This window comes from Natator depressus, chromosome 3 (assembly GCF_965152275.1).
Source record: "Natator depressus isolate rNatDep1 chromosome 3, rNatDep2.hap1, whole genome shotgun sequence".
NCBI lineage: Eukaryota > Metazoa > Chordata > Testudines > Cheloniidae > Natator > Natator depressus.
In genome coordinates, this window is record NC_134236.1 from 173,568,133 (window position 1) to 173,585,929 (window position 17,797).

Below are 17,797 nucleotides of genomic sequence, written 5' to 3' on the forward strand. Positions count from 1 at the left end.
AAACGCGACTGGCCTGGACTTGACAGCCTCTCCTAGGCAGGAGTCGACGTGGCTACCCCTTGCGTCTCAAAGCTGTGATCCGACTGTGGTGCCACTGATGGCTGGTCTCTGGGTCTAGGTATTGGGGATCGACCCCTTTTGACCCTCTTCTTCTTCTGCACCGACGACTGGGACCAGTGCCAAAGGCTGGAGTGCCCTTGAGACGCTCCATGACAGTGCCGAGGCTCCTTGGGAGAGTCTTTCTTCGGCACCGACACGCTCCGCATCAAAGACAACGTACTGGTGGTAGGGTCCCTGGCACTGGGATCCTACTGTGGTCAAAGAGCTGCCTCCATGAGGAGGATTTTAAGCCGCTGCTCTCTCTCTTTCAGGGTTCTTGGTTGGAATTCCCGACATATTTTACAGCGGTCTTTTTGGTGACCTTCGCCCAGACACCACAAACAAGAGGTGTGGGGGGGTCACTCTTTGGAATGCGCTTCACGCAGTCCTTGCAGGTCTTGAAACCTGGGGATCACAGCATGCCCTGGGGGCAGCAAGGAGCGGGGAAACCCCGCAACAGAACTTACGACTAATTAACTAAGTAACAAACTATACTAACTGACTAAACAAGAAGAATACAATGAGAGTCAAGCTGCTAAGCCACTTACCGGAGCAAGAGCCAGGGAAGTTCCAGCTACTGCCACTGGAGGTAAGAAGGAACAGAGGGGGTGGCAGGTCGGCAGGGCACTATATTGGGAGTCAGGAAGGTGTGACTCCAGGGGGCGCCCAGGCTGACCCTACGGCTGCTGCTAAGGGAAAAATCTTCCAGCTACTGTGCACATCCACACACACACAAAACTGGAATCGACATGAATACGCACTCGAAGAAGAAACAATAAAACTGACTACACCCAAAGTCCTGTCTAATGCACAAAGTAAACAATCCGAAAAGACAGAAAAAATATTTTCTATTCTAATCTTTCAGTTATAGTAATCACTGGGTGTTACTTTAACAGTGAACAAAGAAGTTTCAGAGAGAAGTAAAATTTAAGTTGACAACATCCATTTAACATATATATTTTAAAAACCCTACATTAAAAGAACACTGAGGTTGCAGTGTCAAGCACTCAAAAGTAGGGAAACGACAGAATTAAGGTTGCCTGTGCAAACTACTTCCAACAGATACAGACATGCAACTTCATGAAAGCTGCACTCTGTTGCAAAACCTGAACAGACCTCAGACACTCTTGTAACAACAGATCAGAACGTCTATCACATATTGGCTCCATACATCTGGGGAGCTAGGCTGCCTTAATACTGCTGAGGTCTCAGTTAAGGTTTTGCATTAGAATACGAGTATGAAGAAGCTGAGGTACATATTGCCTTTTGGTATCAGTCAGATGAGGAAGTGAAAACCTTATGGAGCATTAGAGCGTTATCGATATCATTGTAGGCAATGTGAAAAAGACTAGAAATGCAGGAGACTTTTCCCTTAACTTGTTACTTCCATGCTTTTCAGGTTTTGCATAGAAAGGGTCTACACTGATGTAGTCTTAGCTGTCACTAAATAAAGTTTTTTATATTTATTTCCGAGTCTTTTATACAGGGTTTGTACCTCAATGGATAGGTACACACTGTTAGGCAGGGGAGAAGGGGAAAATGACAAAGTAACTGAATATGAAACACCTATATTTTGGTGTGCCCTATAATTTACAAATACAAAATAAGTGTGTGTGGCAGGATGTTCTCTTTGTGTGAATTAAATAAACCACTTGTTTTTATAAAGAAAATTTGTCCACATCTTTCCTAAAGTGTGGTCCCCAGAATGAGTATTCCAGCTGAGGCTTCACTAGTGCAGAGCAGAACAGGACAATTGCCTCCCATGTCTTACACACAAATCAGAACAACATTAGCCTTTTTTGCAACTGCATCACATTGTTGACTCATATTCAATTTGTGATGCACTATAACTCCCAAATTCTTTTCAGTAGTACTACCACGTAACCAGTTATTCCCTATTTTATAATAGTGCATTTGATTTTTCCTTCCTAGGTGAAGATTTGCACTTGTCTTTGTTGAATTTCATCTTGTTGAATTCAGACAAATTCTCCAATTTTTCAAGGTCCTTTGAATTCTAATCCTGTCCTCCAAAGTGCTTGCAACATCTCCCAGCTTCATGTCACCTGCAAATTTTATAAGCATATTGTCCACTCTACTATCCAAGTCATTAATGAAAGTATTGAATAGTACCAGAGCCAGGACTGACCCCTACAGGATCCCACTAGATGCATCCTCCCAGTTTGATAGCACACCACTGATAACTACTGTGAGAACAGTCTTTCAACCAGATGTGCACCCACCTTATAGTAATTTCACTTAGTATTTCCCTAGTTTGTTTATGAGAATATCCTGTGGGACTGCGTCAAAAGCCTAACTAAAATCAAGATCTCTCACACCTACTGCTTCCCTCCCCAAACCATTAGGCCAATAACCATGTTTCCATTTTCTGAAACAAAAAGTTGTCCCCAAAACACTCCAAGAACTTATGGAAAATTCTGGGTTTGGCTGTATTACTTTTGCAACAGCTGTCTGGGTATTTAAAGTCCTCCCTTACTACCAGGTTTTGTGTCTTGGATATTGTTGTTATTTGTTCTAGAAATGCCTCATCCACCTCCTCTTCCTGATTTGGTGGTCAATAGTAGACCTCCAACAATGAAATCACCCCTCCCTTTTTAACCCCTTTTATATTTTCCCAGAGACTTTCAACTGGTCTGCATCTCTCCTGTTTTCAGACATCAGAACAAGCATATATATAGTTTATACCCATATATACCTCCTCGTCTTTTATCCTGCCTGTCCTTCCTGAACAAACTGTATCCCTCATACCTAAATTCTAACCATGAGACCTACCCCACAAAGTCTCTGTGATACCAATTAAGTCACAATCGGCAGAGGTGAGATTTGAACACATGATCTCCTCTTTCCCAGCCGTATTTGGAAGTTGCCTCCCCTTTCACCCTCCAACATTAATACAATCATAGTAACTAATTTGGGGGGTATGGTACTGCTCTAATTTTTGGGTAGTAATTATGATGTTTCATCTATTTGTCATGGAATTCCTGCAATTACAGAGCAGTAAGAAGTGTCAACAGCAGCAATACGTCTGTCTGCAATCAGTAAATATTTCAGAACTCCCTATGAGCCACTACTAGAGCCAGAACATCCACAGTTAATTATACACAAAAATAAAATTGTTTCCTAAGACCAGCAAGATGAGTCGCTGTATAGTAAAAATAGCAGACATTTCAAAAATGAATACATTGCAATTCCCTGGGAGTCCTGATGCTCTGAAAATCATGGACCAGTTACTCAACTTCTGGAGGATCATTTTGGGGTCTGATCCCAAGATGTGCTGACCACTGTAATTCCCATTGAAGTTTTTGGGAGCTGTAGATGCTCAGCATCTTTCAGGATCAGGCCCTTTCTGTAAAATTACACTTTAAATTTAAATTAATGTTCAGTGTTACAGGAGATATTTTTGACTCAAGAGCTTAATCTTGGCAACACTGTTTAAACGAATCGAGATGTTTTCATAACATTATTCTTCACATAAATCCATTAAAGCATGCAACATTTTCAAATTATTCTTGGCTGAGGCAATGCTTTGCAAAAGGAAAGTTAATCAGATGGAGCTTACCTATTTTTTTTGGAATTTTCATCCTTCCCTCTTTTAACTCCAAAAATTCTTGTAATCAGGGTACTAAACAGAAGAGTGGAGGAATTTCTCACCTAATGTATAAAGAAACGTGGAATAGGTATTAAGCAGCTTTCAAATCGCACTGTAAACTGGATTTCAAATTTAGTTGTAATTTAATTTAGAATTTTTTAAAACAGCAACAGAACATTTTACATGCCAGACCAGACAAACGGACCTTAATCTAGCATCCTTCTTAAAGGCACAGGAAAGTGAAAGTACTTTGTTATACAATACTTAACATGTAAGTAGAGCAGACAAATAGTTTAATGAACTCCAGTGCCCTAAAATGGTTTAATGGAGAAGATTGTGTGGCTTAATGGTTAAAAGATCAAGGTTGGGAAGCAAGCAATCTGGCATCCATCCCTGACTCTGCCACAAACTTCCTGTGTAACCTTGCGTAAATCACTAACCTCTGCCTCATTTCCCTATCTTTAAAACAAGGAAAAGAACGTCTACCAGTGGCTCCAACTTCTTTAGCCCAGGGACCATCTCACAAACAGCTCCCGGAAGTATGAACTCTCACTCCACAACATGCTTATGAATGTTATCCAAAATGGGTTCTTCCCCACTGCTATTCTTCAGTTTTGCTAGTGCCACTGTAAGGGCCTAGACTATAGTGTTTTTGTTTTGTTTTTTTCTGGAATGGATTTTCAATGGTTGGCACCAGACAAAGGATACATGCTAACACAGCAGGCAATTGGAGAGTCTAGAGTAGGCAAATTCTCATTTCTTTGTCCTTACATAGGAATATTCTCTTCAGTACTTGCTGGGTTCTTCTGCCTTCCCCTCTGCAGGCCAATGCCTGCTCCCTGTTTTAGGAGCCATATGCTTAGCCTCATAAGTTCTGCCTTTTCCCAGTCCTCCCTGAAAAAGAGGTCATCGTCTGCCTCGTGGAGCAGGTAGGGATCAGTAGTCATATAAAACTATATTCCATTCTGCAATGAGTACAGCTATGGAAGCATAGAAATGATGGCACTGCAGACTCAGGAGTTTCAACTTACATCTGAATTTTCTGATTTTTTTTTACATTTTTCTACTTTCTCCCATTTAGTTTCCCCAACATACACTTATATCTAAATTTTAACAGACCGCTTTGTTATGCAGTACAACAAGTGCAAAACATTTACCATGGTATTTACAATGCACCGTGGTATCTAAACAACAAAAAACAATTCTATGTTAATTAGCCAAAACCTGTGTGTGTGTTTTCTATAATATCTAATTTAAGAGTTTCTCAGATAATTATTACCAACACACTAAGGTACCCTTTCTCAGTCACATTATCTAAAAAGGAATATTGACTCTAGTTATCATGGGATTAAGAAAGTGGATCTTGGGAGTGGATCTCTGCATGTCTAAGGATGGTGAGTACCTTCCCATTGCAAAGTGCAACATTGATGATACCTGTCAATAAAAGTACCAGAGTTGATGGCCAGGAGTCAGAGGAAGCAATAGTGGGTTTCAGGGAACCGAAGACCAGTGAAACACTCGGCAGAAACCAAATCAAATTCAACTAGCACATAACAGTTCAATGAGAATCACAGCTTTCATGAATCACAAAACACTGAGACCTCAGTCCAGAGCTCATCTCCCTTACCCGCAAAGAACATCACAAATTCATTCATCAATCAATCAATCAGATGAAAGTACTATTAAGAAAGTGAGGCTTTCCGGAATAATCAGTTTGGGAACTACTGCAAAGTTCAGACATATCCTTGGGCTATATCAAGGGCAAGGAACAAACATAAGCCCAGGTTTCCAGAAGCCTAAAGCATTTATTTTTAGCCATGGCAGGTCATGAGCTATTGGACCTTAAAAATAACATACTGATAACCATCTTGCACTGAGACCCAATCCAATGACCAGAAAAAAAAGTTAGTTGAGTCTTACTAACATGACCACTGACTCACTATCAGCCAATCCGATTTTTTTTTTAATTGGTAAGATAATTTACTTTTGTCACTCTTGAAATTAGACAGAAGTACACTCTGCATTACATCAAACCAACACAAAAAATACATTGATATAACAATACTGAGACCCAAACTGCAGCTTTCCTGTGATTTGTCTCCAGTATTGTGCCATGATATATCACATTCTGTAATACGTATGAACATTCAGTTCATAAAAATTCCATCAGCTGTGGCATAATTATTGACAAACATACAAATGCTTTGATAAGCACCATCACCACATGCTTCTCCAACCTAATACAACATATTAAGGATTAACTTACTGCCCAGACAGGGGATGTAAAACCTAGAATTGCTGCTTGTATTCCATCTGCTATGTAAGGTATGATGTTTTCACCAAAGCGGGTATCCCTAAACAAGGCCCTCAGGATATTTAGAGAATGAACCTGGGGGAAAAAAAATCATTATTTGTTTTGTAATATATGCTACTTTATTGGAAAAGTCCTCAAATTACATACTTTAACCATAGCCATGGAGATGAACAAATCCATGCATTTACTCATTTATGCCACTTAATTTCCACTTTAAATTCCATTCAACATATCACTATTAACGATCAAAGCAATACAATGGCACTATGCAAAGTGCTTTGAAAAGCAGTCATAGTAAAAAAAAAAATAATGAAGAAATGATTCACTTTTCTAGCTACCACCACATTTATGAAACATTGAGATTCTTGGATGAAAGAAACTAAAGGATATAAATGTATTTATATTTCTAACAGCAGCAAACATATGACGAAATGAGTGTCAAATTCTTTAATAAGCTAGTAAAGTTGTAATGCTTCGCAATCTATCCTGGACAAATAATGCTGAACCTTCTGTATTACAAGTAAAATCAAGCCATAAAAGTTGCACTTTTTCTCTCCATGAGGAGACAATTTTCAAAATTTCTCAGGATTATCTGAAGCACCAAACCTTGTCAGTAAAGTCAATTTGATCATCCTTTTCTGAGCTTCAGGTACATGATGGTGAAATTTGTCAACCAAGAAGGAAAAAAAAAAAAAAAAAAAAGATACTTTTTGATTCAGGCCTGGTCTACACTACAAAGTTAGGCACCTTATGTCGACTTAATTGTGCATGTGTCTACACTCAAATTTGTCTCCCACAGATGTAAGCGCCTCGTTATGCCAACATAGTAACACCATCTCCCCAAGCAATGCAGAGTCACAGTTGATGTACTTAGGTTAATGCAGTGCAAATGCAGATGCTGAGGTAGAGGTACTTATGTTAACCCTAACTGTCCTCCAGCAGCTGTCCCACAATGCCCCAGACTGACCACTCTGGTCAGGCATTCTGAACTACTGCCAAGAGGTCACAAAGAGCGGAAGCCTCCACCCCCATACCCCTTCAAAGCCTCAAGAATTTTTGAAATTCCTTTTCCTGATTGCCTGGCTTGGCAAGCACACACAGCAGCTCTCCATTGTTGTGTATAACTGCCCAGCTGACCATGTCAGCTACATGCTCCAGACACACTCCTGCCTGGTGCAGACAGGAGATACTGGATCTCCTGGCCTGTGGGAAGAAGAGCTCAGCTCTGAAGCAGCCAGAGAAACATCAACATCTACAGATTGCTCATGGGACGCAGGAGAAGAGATTTGACAGGGACCAGCACCAATGCTGCATGAAAGCCAAGGAGCTGTGGCAGGCATACCAGAAGGGTGCAGGGAAGCCAACAATCAATCCAGTGCCAAGCCGCAGACCTGCCACTTTTACAAAAAGCTACATGCCATACTCAGCAAAGACACCACCACCACCACCACCACCCACAGCATTGTGTATACTTCTGAGGAGGTTGAGTCACAGACCCCTGCCATAAATAGCAAGGAGAAGTATAGGGGACAGGTCCCAAAGGGATCGAGCTGCACACTGAGCCTGTTTTTGACTCCTCTGCAGTCCACCCAGTCCCACCAGTCAAGCACAGGCGAGCCCAATGCAGGGGAAGGAACCTTGGGTAAGTGTGCAGATACATTTTCACTTACAGAGATGGCGCTCCCAGAGTAGCAAGACACATCTTTTGGTTTTTCATTCATTTAATTTACTCATGCTAGAAGAGGTAGTGGTACAACCAAGGGTAGTAGAGTTGCTATCTGCTCTTCATTCGCCTATAGAGTCAGGCAGGGGGAGCAATAAGGAGCTTTTTTTTTTTTTTTTTTTAAATGTACACAAGGATGTCCCTGGAATCCTCTTGAGAGATCTCAGTGAAACGTTCATGGAGGTACTCTGCAATCCTCTGCCGAAGGTTTCTAGGAAGGGCTGCCCTATTTCTTCCTCCATGGTAGAATGCTTTCCCACTCCACTCAGTGATAACCTTGGCAGGCACCATTGCAGTACATAAGCTAGCAGCATATCGGCCCAGGCAATTTAAGGACACCCAAAGCAGCTGTGCTCTCTCTCTGCCTTTGTTATCCTCAGCAGTGAGATAAAAGCTGAAGTCACCTGCACCTGTGGAAAACGGTGCCAGTATTCACTGCCACTGCCCTATACTACTAGAATCATGCAACACCAACCCCCAGCAGGCCATGCTCACCATGGCTGGCACTGTGACTGGCACCGTGCACAAGCAATCCCAAGAAGAAGTGAGAATGCTGTACTTAAAACTTTAGAGGAGCAAGGGGAGTAAGTTCAGCACCTCAAGTTTTGCTTTCCGTAGTGAATGCACTGACAATGGTACCTCTGTGCATTTTATCTTCAGCTGCTGCCATTGCAGGCTTCAGGGTCTCCCATTCCACAGTCACAGAATGCCTGAGCCAGATGTGGAGCAAGAGCACTCGGGATGATACGTTCAATGAGATCCTGTAAGCCAGTGCTGTATCAGACCATGAACATGGGGGCCTGGAGGATGAACATTACAGATACCATGGAGAAGGAAAGAATAGAGAGAAGAAAGGCCCACGAGTCCCAACAGGAAAAGGAGAAGGAGATCCACCAGGACATAATGGGGCTTCTCAGGCAGACTCTGCAGCAGCTCCCAGGCTCACATTCCTTTGAAGCCCACTGAGAACTCAACATTGGGAGGTCCCTAAACCCTCACCCTCCTCACAACATTCCACCTGGCATCAGAGGTTGCTACACTACCCCTACCACTCCATCCTGGGGGACATTACAAACAGTCACATCTTCACATACACTGACCTGTGAAAGCCACAGTTGGAGTATGTGTAGTTTAAATGGACATGAATGATCCTTCCCCTTCATAAGTTCTGTTCTCTTAATTTATTATGTTTTTAAACGTATTTGCTGTAAAACTGCATTGGGTTTTTCACTGATTGTTATAGAATAAAAAAGTCTACTATTTGGAAAGTAATTTATATTTATTAGCTCACAGAACATGCTGCCGAGCACTCTGCAGCTCTGAAAGCAACTAATTACAAAGTGTCACACAACTCATCGAAAGAAAAGGAGGACTTGTGGCACCTTAGACTAACAAATTTATTTGAGCATAAGCTTTCGTGAGCTACAGCTCACTTCATCGGATGCATTATGCAACTCATAGAATCATTCACAAACAACATTAATAGGTGCATTGACAATGTTATATTCCTACATGTACAGCATTGACCACACAATTCCTACCAGACCACAAAGAGCAGGGCCAGACAGACCACACTACAACACTACCACATACTACTCTGGCTCACTGTGAAAATGGTCTTTCAAATCCTCCCTGAACCATATAACTCTGCATTGCACGCTTCTAACAGCCCTTGCATCTGTCTGTTCAAACTCAGCAGAAAGCCTCCCCACCTCCATCCTCCACCCTTGTGGAAACTTTGCGCCCTTTGCTTCACAGATGTTATGCAGGACAGAGCAGGCAGCTACAACAATTGGGATATTTTTCTTATTTAAGGTCCAACCTCATGAGTAAACAATGCCAGAATCCCTTCAAATGACCAAAAACACATTCAACTGTTACTCTGCACCTGCTGAGCAGGTAGTTGAACTGTTCCTTGGTGCTGTTGAGATGGCTGGTGTACAGCTTCATGAACCAGGGGAGCAAGCAGTAGGCTGGGTTCAGAAACCCAGAGTTCAGAAACCCCACTGCTGCAAATCCATCCACTATGTCCTGCACATTGCTGAGAGTCAACAGTTCTGCACAGCAAGAGGTGATTAATGGCCCTGCACACTTGCATCGCAACATCCCCTGTGGAGGACGTCAAATTGATTCCCAGCTGACCAGTAGCAATCTGGCATTGCAAGTTTCCACAGTGCGATCACTACTCGCTTCTTCACTGTCAGTTCAGCTCTCATTTTGGCATCACTGTGCTAGAGGGCTGGGGCACTCTCAGCGCACGGGTCCAGGAATGTGACCTTGCGCATCCAAAAGTTCTGCGCATACTCGCATAACGATGCAATCCCACCAGTCAGTGATTGTTTCTCAGGCCCAGAAGCAGTGCTCCACCATCTGCAGCTGTTCCATGAACGCCACCAAAATCCTTGAATTGGTTCTATGTTCCACAACAATCAGTCCTCCAAGGAATGACCATGCCCCTTACGGCTCTGCAAGTACCCCAGGATTGTGCACCCTGTGCTTGCAACACTCATGACAATAGTACAGAGGTATGCAGCCACCATGTGTCTCTCAGAGATGTTAGACAATGAGGAAGGCCACATGAGTTTGTGGGATTTTGAAAAAAAGTGAGAAAATTATGGGATATAGATAACATTATGGGAGAGAGACAGTTGCATACTGGGAAATTCACCCCATGCACCCAGTCATCTCTGCGCGATTCATTTTGGCCCCATCATGCAATGCCAAAAGGTCTCAAAAACCAACATGCTGAATGATGGCGAGTTGCATGGTCGGATACCTACCTTGGTGCACCGCTCTCTGCATTGATACAAGCACTCCTGATGAGTAAGTACACCACCAACACAAGGAGCCAAGTATGCATGCATACAAGCAATGTACTAATCACAGCAGCTGTAGGCCAAGTACCTTGAGTCAACATAAAATGTATAGTGTAGATGTGGCCTCAAAAATTAGACAAAAAACACACACACAAAACCTCACCTGGAACAGGCGTTTATGAAAGAGTGCCAATTTTAAGCTAAGATTAATACATGGGCTATCTCAACATACATAGTATTTTCTTGTACTTCCCTACACATACTGGGCTAGATCTTCAGCTGATGGTAATCACTGAAGTTGACTTTGATGGAGCTACATAAATTTGCACTAGCTGACGAGCTGGCATAGTAACTAAATACTACAGACACTGAAGTTAGCTAACTACCAACCATGCTCAGCTATCAAGTTTTTAAAGTACTGCTACTTTAATGTTGAAACAAAGATGTTTGACGTTAAATTGGACCAATTAGTTTTAAGATTTACAAATATAAGTTAATGATCATATATTTACGTATGAATAGTCATTTCTCAGTGTGTGTTCTCATTACTGTTCCATACTATGTATTGAACACAAACTATTGTTTATTTACTCCAAATGGGAGTTTGCTTAATACTAAAATTTACTCATCATTTGTTCAGAAATATTACAGGGCAATAATCTGATTATGCAAATTCTAATAAAATGCAATTAGTATACTTTCACCACATGAAGGGGTCAATATAGAATGTTTAGTATTTTTGTTCAGAACATGTCTCTTTCATTTGCATGAAGAGTCCAATAACTCCACAACCTCTGGATGCTTCAAGAAACTAAACTTTAGCATGTCTGTGGATCAAAAAAAAAAAATGAATTACATCTACTTTTAAAAAACACATAACTTGTTTTAACTGGTTGACAAAGGACTGTTTTGGGAACTTTATTTCCTAACATCATTATGTGTTTTACTTCTCACCTGAGGGATTATGTTGGGTGATTCATTCACAGGTACAGCCAAAGATATTAACTCATTCATCGTCATTTTCAGTAAGCTTGTTTTACTCTTCTTCGGTTCCGAAGCCAACAAAGCCTAAGGGAGGGTAAAAAGTCGTAAGTAATTAGTTATTCCTAGTTATCTACTAACAGTACTGCCCAGTTACCATCTTTCTCTCTCATACATATATAAGATATTACAGCAGAGTGTCTGATCACTCTTGAGCACCACAGGGAAACTTGCATAATAGTTTCGATTTTATCCTTTTTTTTTGTTTTGTTTGAAGAAAATATATAGTTTTGATATGACATGGGCTGGTTGGAAAACAATACCATTCTGCAAAAACATGAGACCTTTTTGAAAATTATCATGAAACATTTTTCAAAAGGTCTCACTTTCAATCACTCACCCTCACAAAAACAAACAAACAAAACAAAACAAACAAGGCAGAAAATTCATCGGTTAAGATAATAATAGCAACTTTAAACACCAGGCCATACAGTCAGTCTCTCTGTCAGTATCTTCTGCTGGAGCTGTTCCACTTTGTATAAATAATTAAGTATTCATTGGCCAGAGACTTGCATAGGATGTAGGAGACCCACGTTCAACTCACTGCTCTGAATAAGGCAGAGCAGAGACTTGAACCTGTGATCCCCACCATCCTACATGACTGCCTTATCCACCAAGCTACTAGCAATTCTTTGGTGGGGGTGTCCTGGTTGGTCAAATCTCTCAGTCTTAGTCTCCCCCCACTCCCCAGCTCCATCCTCCACGTCCCAATTTCCTGGGTCCCGGAAACCTCCCCCAATGAATTTTCTGTCAAAATGACATTTTTCAACAGAAAAAAGTTTGGTTGAAAATTTTTCAACCAGCTCTGGATACAACCATTTGAGTGTGTACTAAAGAATATTTCTTCAATTGTACTGAGGTGCATTTAAGCAAATGTGTGCATGCCATTAGTTTTGTTGATTCAAAGTGCTTAAAACCACTGCAGGACTGTAAGAGAATGTGAATTCAACAAGCCAGACAGTTGCATGAAGTATATGTAGCTTGTAAGCTCCAGCTAGACACACGCACACAAACGCTCTGCCCCAACTTGTAAGTTTCATGCAAGAAATAAATTATGACTATATTAAAGTTGAGTCATTACTTTTTTCTTTTTAGATATGCTTAATATATTTCTCTTTATACCATAAAATTCACATTGTAAAACACAGCATGTGTAATGTAGATGAATTATATTATCTTAACTGTTGCATTTCTGCAATTTTGCATTTTAACAGTGTAACTTTTATCCATAAGGCATTGTTAACAGTTGTATATGCATCCACTACTCTCACTTTGGATGTTCACCTGGTGTATTTTATCTATTCAAAATAATGATGAAGACTAAGAAGAATGCAGTTATTTCATACATAGATGAAAGGAGGAAACACTATGTTAGTATAATTACTAGGGCTGTCGATTAATCGCAGTTAACTCACGCGATTAACTCAAAAAAAGTAATAGCGATTAAAAAAATTAATCGCCATTAATCGCAGTTTTAATCGCACTGTTAAACAACAGAATACCAACTGAAATTTATTAAACATTTTAGATGTTTTTCTACATTTTCAAATATATTGATTTGAATTATAACACAGAATACTAAATGTACAGTGCTCACTTTATATTTATTTTTATTACAAATATTTGCACTGTACAAAACAAAAGAAATAAGTATTTTTCAATTCAGCTAATACAAGTACTGTAGTGCAATATCTTTATCATGAAAGTTAAACTTACGAATATACATTTTTTGTTACATATCTGCACTCAAAAACAAAACAGTCTAAAACTTCAGAGCCTACAAGTCCACTCAGTCCTACTTCTTCTTCAGCCAATTACTAAGACAAACAAATTTGTTTAAATTTACGGGAGATAATGCTGCCTGCTTCTTATTTACAGTGTCACCTGAAAGTGAGAATAGACATTCGCATGGCACTTTTGTAGTAAGCATTGCAAGGTATTTATATGCCAGATATGCTAAACCTTTGTATGCCCCTTCATGCTTTGGCCACCATTCCAGGGGACGTGCTTCCATGCTGATGACGCTCGTTAAAAAAAAAAAAAAAGTGTTAATTAAATTTGTGACTGAATTCCTTGGGGGAGAATTGTATGTCTCCTCCTCTGTGTTTTACTGCATTCTGCCATATATTTCATTTTATAGCAGTCTCAGCTGATGACCCAGCACATGTTGTTTGTTTTAAGAACAGTTCCACCGCAGATTTGACAAAACACAAAGAAGGTACCAATGTGAGATATCTAAAGATAGCTACAGAACTAGAACCAAGATTTAAGAATCTGAAGTGCCGTCCAAAATCTGAGAGGGACAGGGTGTGGAGCATGCTTTCAGAAGACTTAAAAGAGCAACACTCTGATGCGGAAACTACAGAATCCAAACCATCAAAAAAGAAAATCAACCTTCTGCTGGTGACATCTGACTCAGATGATGAAAATGAAGATGCATCGGTCTACACTGCTTTGGATCATCATCAAGCAGAACCCATCAACAGCATGGATGCATGTCCTCTGGAATGCTGGTTGAAGCATGAAGGGACATATGAACCTTTAGCACATCTGGCATGTAAATATCTTGAGATGATGGCTACAACAGTGCCATGTGAATGCCTGTTCTCACTTTCAAGTGACATTGTAAACAAGAAGCGAGCAGCATTATCTCCTGCAAATGTAAACAAACTGGTTTGAGCAATTAGCTGAAGAAGAAGTAGGACTGAGTGGACTTGTAGGCTCTGAAGTTTTAGATTGCTTTGTTTTTGAATGCAGTTATTTTTTGTACATAACTCTATATTTGTAAGTTCAACTTTCATGATAAAGAGATTGCACTACAGTACTTGTATTAAGTGAATTGAAAAATCATATTTCTTTTATTTTTACAGTGCAAATATTTATAATAAAAACAAATATAAAGTGAGCACTGTACACTTTGTATTCTGTGTTGTAATTTAAGTCAATATATCTGAAAATGTGGAAAACATCCAAAAATATTTATGTAAATGGTATTCTATTATAGTTTAACATCGGGATTAATCGCACAATTAATCGAGATTAATTTTTTTTATCAAGATTAATATTTTTAAATCGCTTGGCAGACCTAATAATTACTATGACAACATGTGCACCTTGATTTTGGAAGAGGACCATCTGTCCAAAGGTCACTGAACTGGTTAAATTTTAGTTTAACTATATTTTTATTACAAGAACAAAAAAATAGTCAAGATGCTTATCAATGCAGGTGCTCAGAAGCGATGCAATATTAAGGAAGGGGGCAGGAGAGAGAGAGAGAGAGAGAGACCATATAATCAAAAAAACAAAACAACACACAGCAATACTAGATTACATTCAGAGGGGGAAGAATCAATGTCTTTAACTCATTTTTTTTACAGAGAACAACCTCATATAGAAGTTTTGTGATATGGATGGGAACACTTGTCCCCAACAATAGGGCTGAAGCCACCAAATTAATTTCATGTAGACCACTTGCAAATATCAGAGGGTAATAATTTTTTATCTTTATCAATCGGAGCTGGATTTGAAACAAAAACTTGAAAAAGAGCTTACAAACAATTCCCAACACCATCCAGTCTCCCTCAAATATTCTTTTTACACAAAAAAATCTGCATTAATAGTAAAGCAATTTCTCAATCATAAATCAGTTACCATCACTGCACAATCTGTAATATTTTACACAAAGAAAGAAAAAGGAAAAGAAAACATTTCCCCTCCTGTCTCAGAACTTCTACACCTCTTCTGAAAGCCAAAATTTCGACATTGTTGAATTGCTCAACTAACCATATTTTATTTGAAACAAAAAAATCCAGTCATAATGAAATGTACAGTGTAAATTACAAACATAAGAACAAAGGTTCTTGACTCATATGTCCCAATTACAAATATAATCTATGAAATACTGAAGAATTTCCGTTTGCTACAGTCTTACTGTCACTATAATGGAGTTCAGCTGCATAATGGAGCACTCAAATGAAAACAGGCATATTCTTCACAATGCAATATCCACATTTTTATTTATCAAATAAAACAAGCGGCTATATTTACAATCTCTGAACTATTACACATTTGACAGATACCACACTGAAACCACAAATCTCATGAGCTCTCATCCTCCAGAAATGCCAGTCAACAGATCCACATCTCAGGGCGAATTATACTCCCATTTTGTAATCCCAATTACATGAATGTAAACTGGGACAAAATGTGGACTCCTGCCTGCATCTATGTTCACAAAGTATCCAGAAGGGGCATAATTTGACCAAAAATGGGTGAAATCAGTAAAACATGCAACCATCTCACAATGTACTCACTGATACTTCTCAGGGATTTATATACCCCACAATGATCTGGCAATAACATAAATGCAGTCATATGAAGTTACAGGTGCAACATTAGTAGGTACCTGTATGTAGAATGGAATTCCAGCACTGCGTCTAGTCGCACATAATTTAGAAGAAGGATCACAAGTTTTAATTTCTTCTAAAACATTGTACAACCATTGCTGTGGCAATGTACGTAGACTCTCACTAGTACATCTAAAGAGACACAAATAAACATACATAAAGTATTTAGGATAAACAAGTTCAAAACAAAATTAAAAGATAATAAACTGTGCCCTATTGCTGTTGCAGAGAGTGCTATTTACCTTTATTAACTAAGACCATTTTTTCTTAATGTAGGATTGATATGCACTTAATGTGTAGGATTGATTTGACTTGACCACAGTTGGGACAAATATACAACCCATTTTGAAAAATGGGAATACACATATGCCTTACATATTTGGGGATACTAACATATGCGGGAACATGTGATGAGAGAAACATGGGAGTTGTATCCAGACTAATCAAAACAAAATTAGAGACACTGAAATAGATCTGGTATTAAATGCCTGGTATACTGTATTAAATAACAACTACAATATTTTAAAATCTTGAAGAGATCATCATTTTAAGACACAGGACACTTTTTTGCAGAGCAGAAACAGAGGTGCTGTACAGAAGTAGTCGCCACCAGAGGGATTCTGTTTGACTCAGCAAGTTTCCTCAGGGAATGCTATGGGGAGCAAAGACTGGATCAGGAGCTCCCCCCACAGCATTTCAAAGGATGCAGTATGCAGACATCTGCTCTGGCTCAAATCCATGGCCATGCCCTCTCCCACTTTGAGGTGGCTAACTCTACTAGCATCCCTACCTAGTAGGTCCTGTACACTCCCCTATCAGGAATGTATCCAACCCTTGTGCAAATCCATGAGGAAGGGAATGAAGTTTCCCCATGCCTTCACCCTGTAACCTGTACAGATGTGTGGGGCCAGCCATAATTAGGCAAATAGCCTTTTTTCAGACTCTGCCATTTGATAATAGTTTCTACCAATGTTTATATTAATTCACTCACAAAAACCACCACAACACTTTGCTAAGGTGGCGTTAAAATTGCTGCCCTCTCAATAGTGCCTTCCACTCCCCAACACCTTCTGGTATGGGGGACTTCAAAGCACCAAATTTGAACACTAGAAATCTAGGAAATGTTCAGTTAAGATTTCCCCACATTGGCCTGAAATAAATGTTGGTGTTTCAAGGGAAAAAAAACCTCAACCTTACCAAAAAAAAAAAAAAAAAAAAAAGGGGGGGGGGGGTGAGACAGCTGGTTCACACACAACACAACCTTAACGTTGACTCCATAGGAAAGCTGGCATTTTGGTATATCCTTCTTTTGGTGCGTTTGCTTAAACTAGGAAACAGAGCTCATTACATTTCCTACGTTCTTTAATTGTAATTGTACAGCTGGAAATGAGGAAAGGCAATTCAGTGTGTCCAGTGTAATCACTGTCAACCAGCAGCAATCACTCCTCATACCAATGATGCTCCAATAGGCCACAGTGAAGGTCCTGTTGGATTGCATGAATAGGAGTGTGGAGCTGTCGTGGACACACACATTTGTTGGGGGTATTTTTCTTTGAAACATTAATACTCATACATGGCATGCAGCAACCCTTGCATACCCAATGTATTTTTAATTATTAGGTCTCAGTGCTGGACACTAGCTATCATGGGAAGATGGGGGGAGAGAAGGGGCAGGGGAGTATGTGGGTTCATGTTTGTTTCACTTACCCATGGATACTGCCCATGGATTTTTCCATATCTCAAAAACTGGACACAAGAAAGTTTAATCTAGAAAACACTAGGTGAGCTGGT

At 39.9% G+C, this 17,797-nt stretch overlaps 1 protein-coding gene across 1 annotated transcript in view; it reads right to left on the reverse strand.

The window, feature by feature from the left end:
- The window catches only part of THADA (THADA armadillo repeat containing), a 307,383-nt gene that overhangs the window by 225,872 nt on the left and 63,714 nt on the right, over positions 1-17,797 (reverse strand). The window contains exons 23-26 of the mRNA XM_074949353.1: positions 16,006-16,138; positions 11,514-11,627; positions 5,973-6,095; positions 3,677-3,768 (exon numbers count right to left, since the gene is read on the reverse strand). Of these exons, the coding sequence (XP_074805454.1) occupies positions 3,677-3,768; positions 5,973-6,095; positions 11,514-11,627; positions 16,006-16,138 (462 nt within the window). The remainder of the gene's footprint in view (positions 1-3,676; positions 3,769-5,972; positions 6,096-11,513; positions 11,628-16,005; positions 16,139-17,797) is intronic.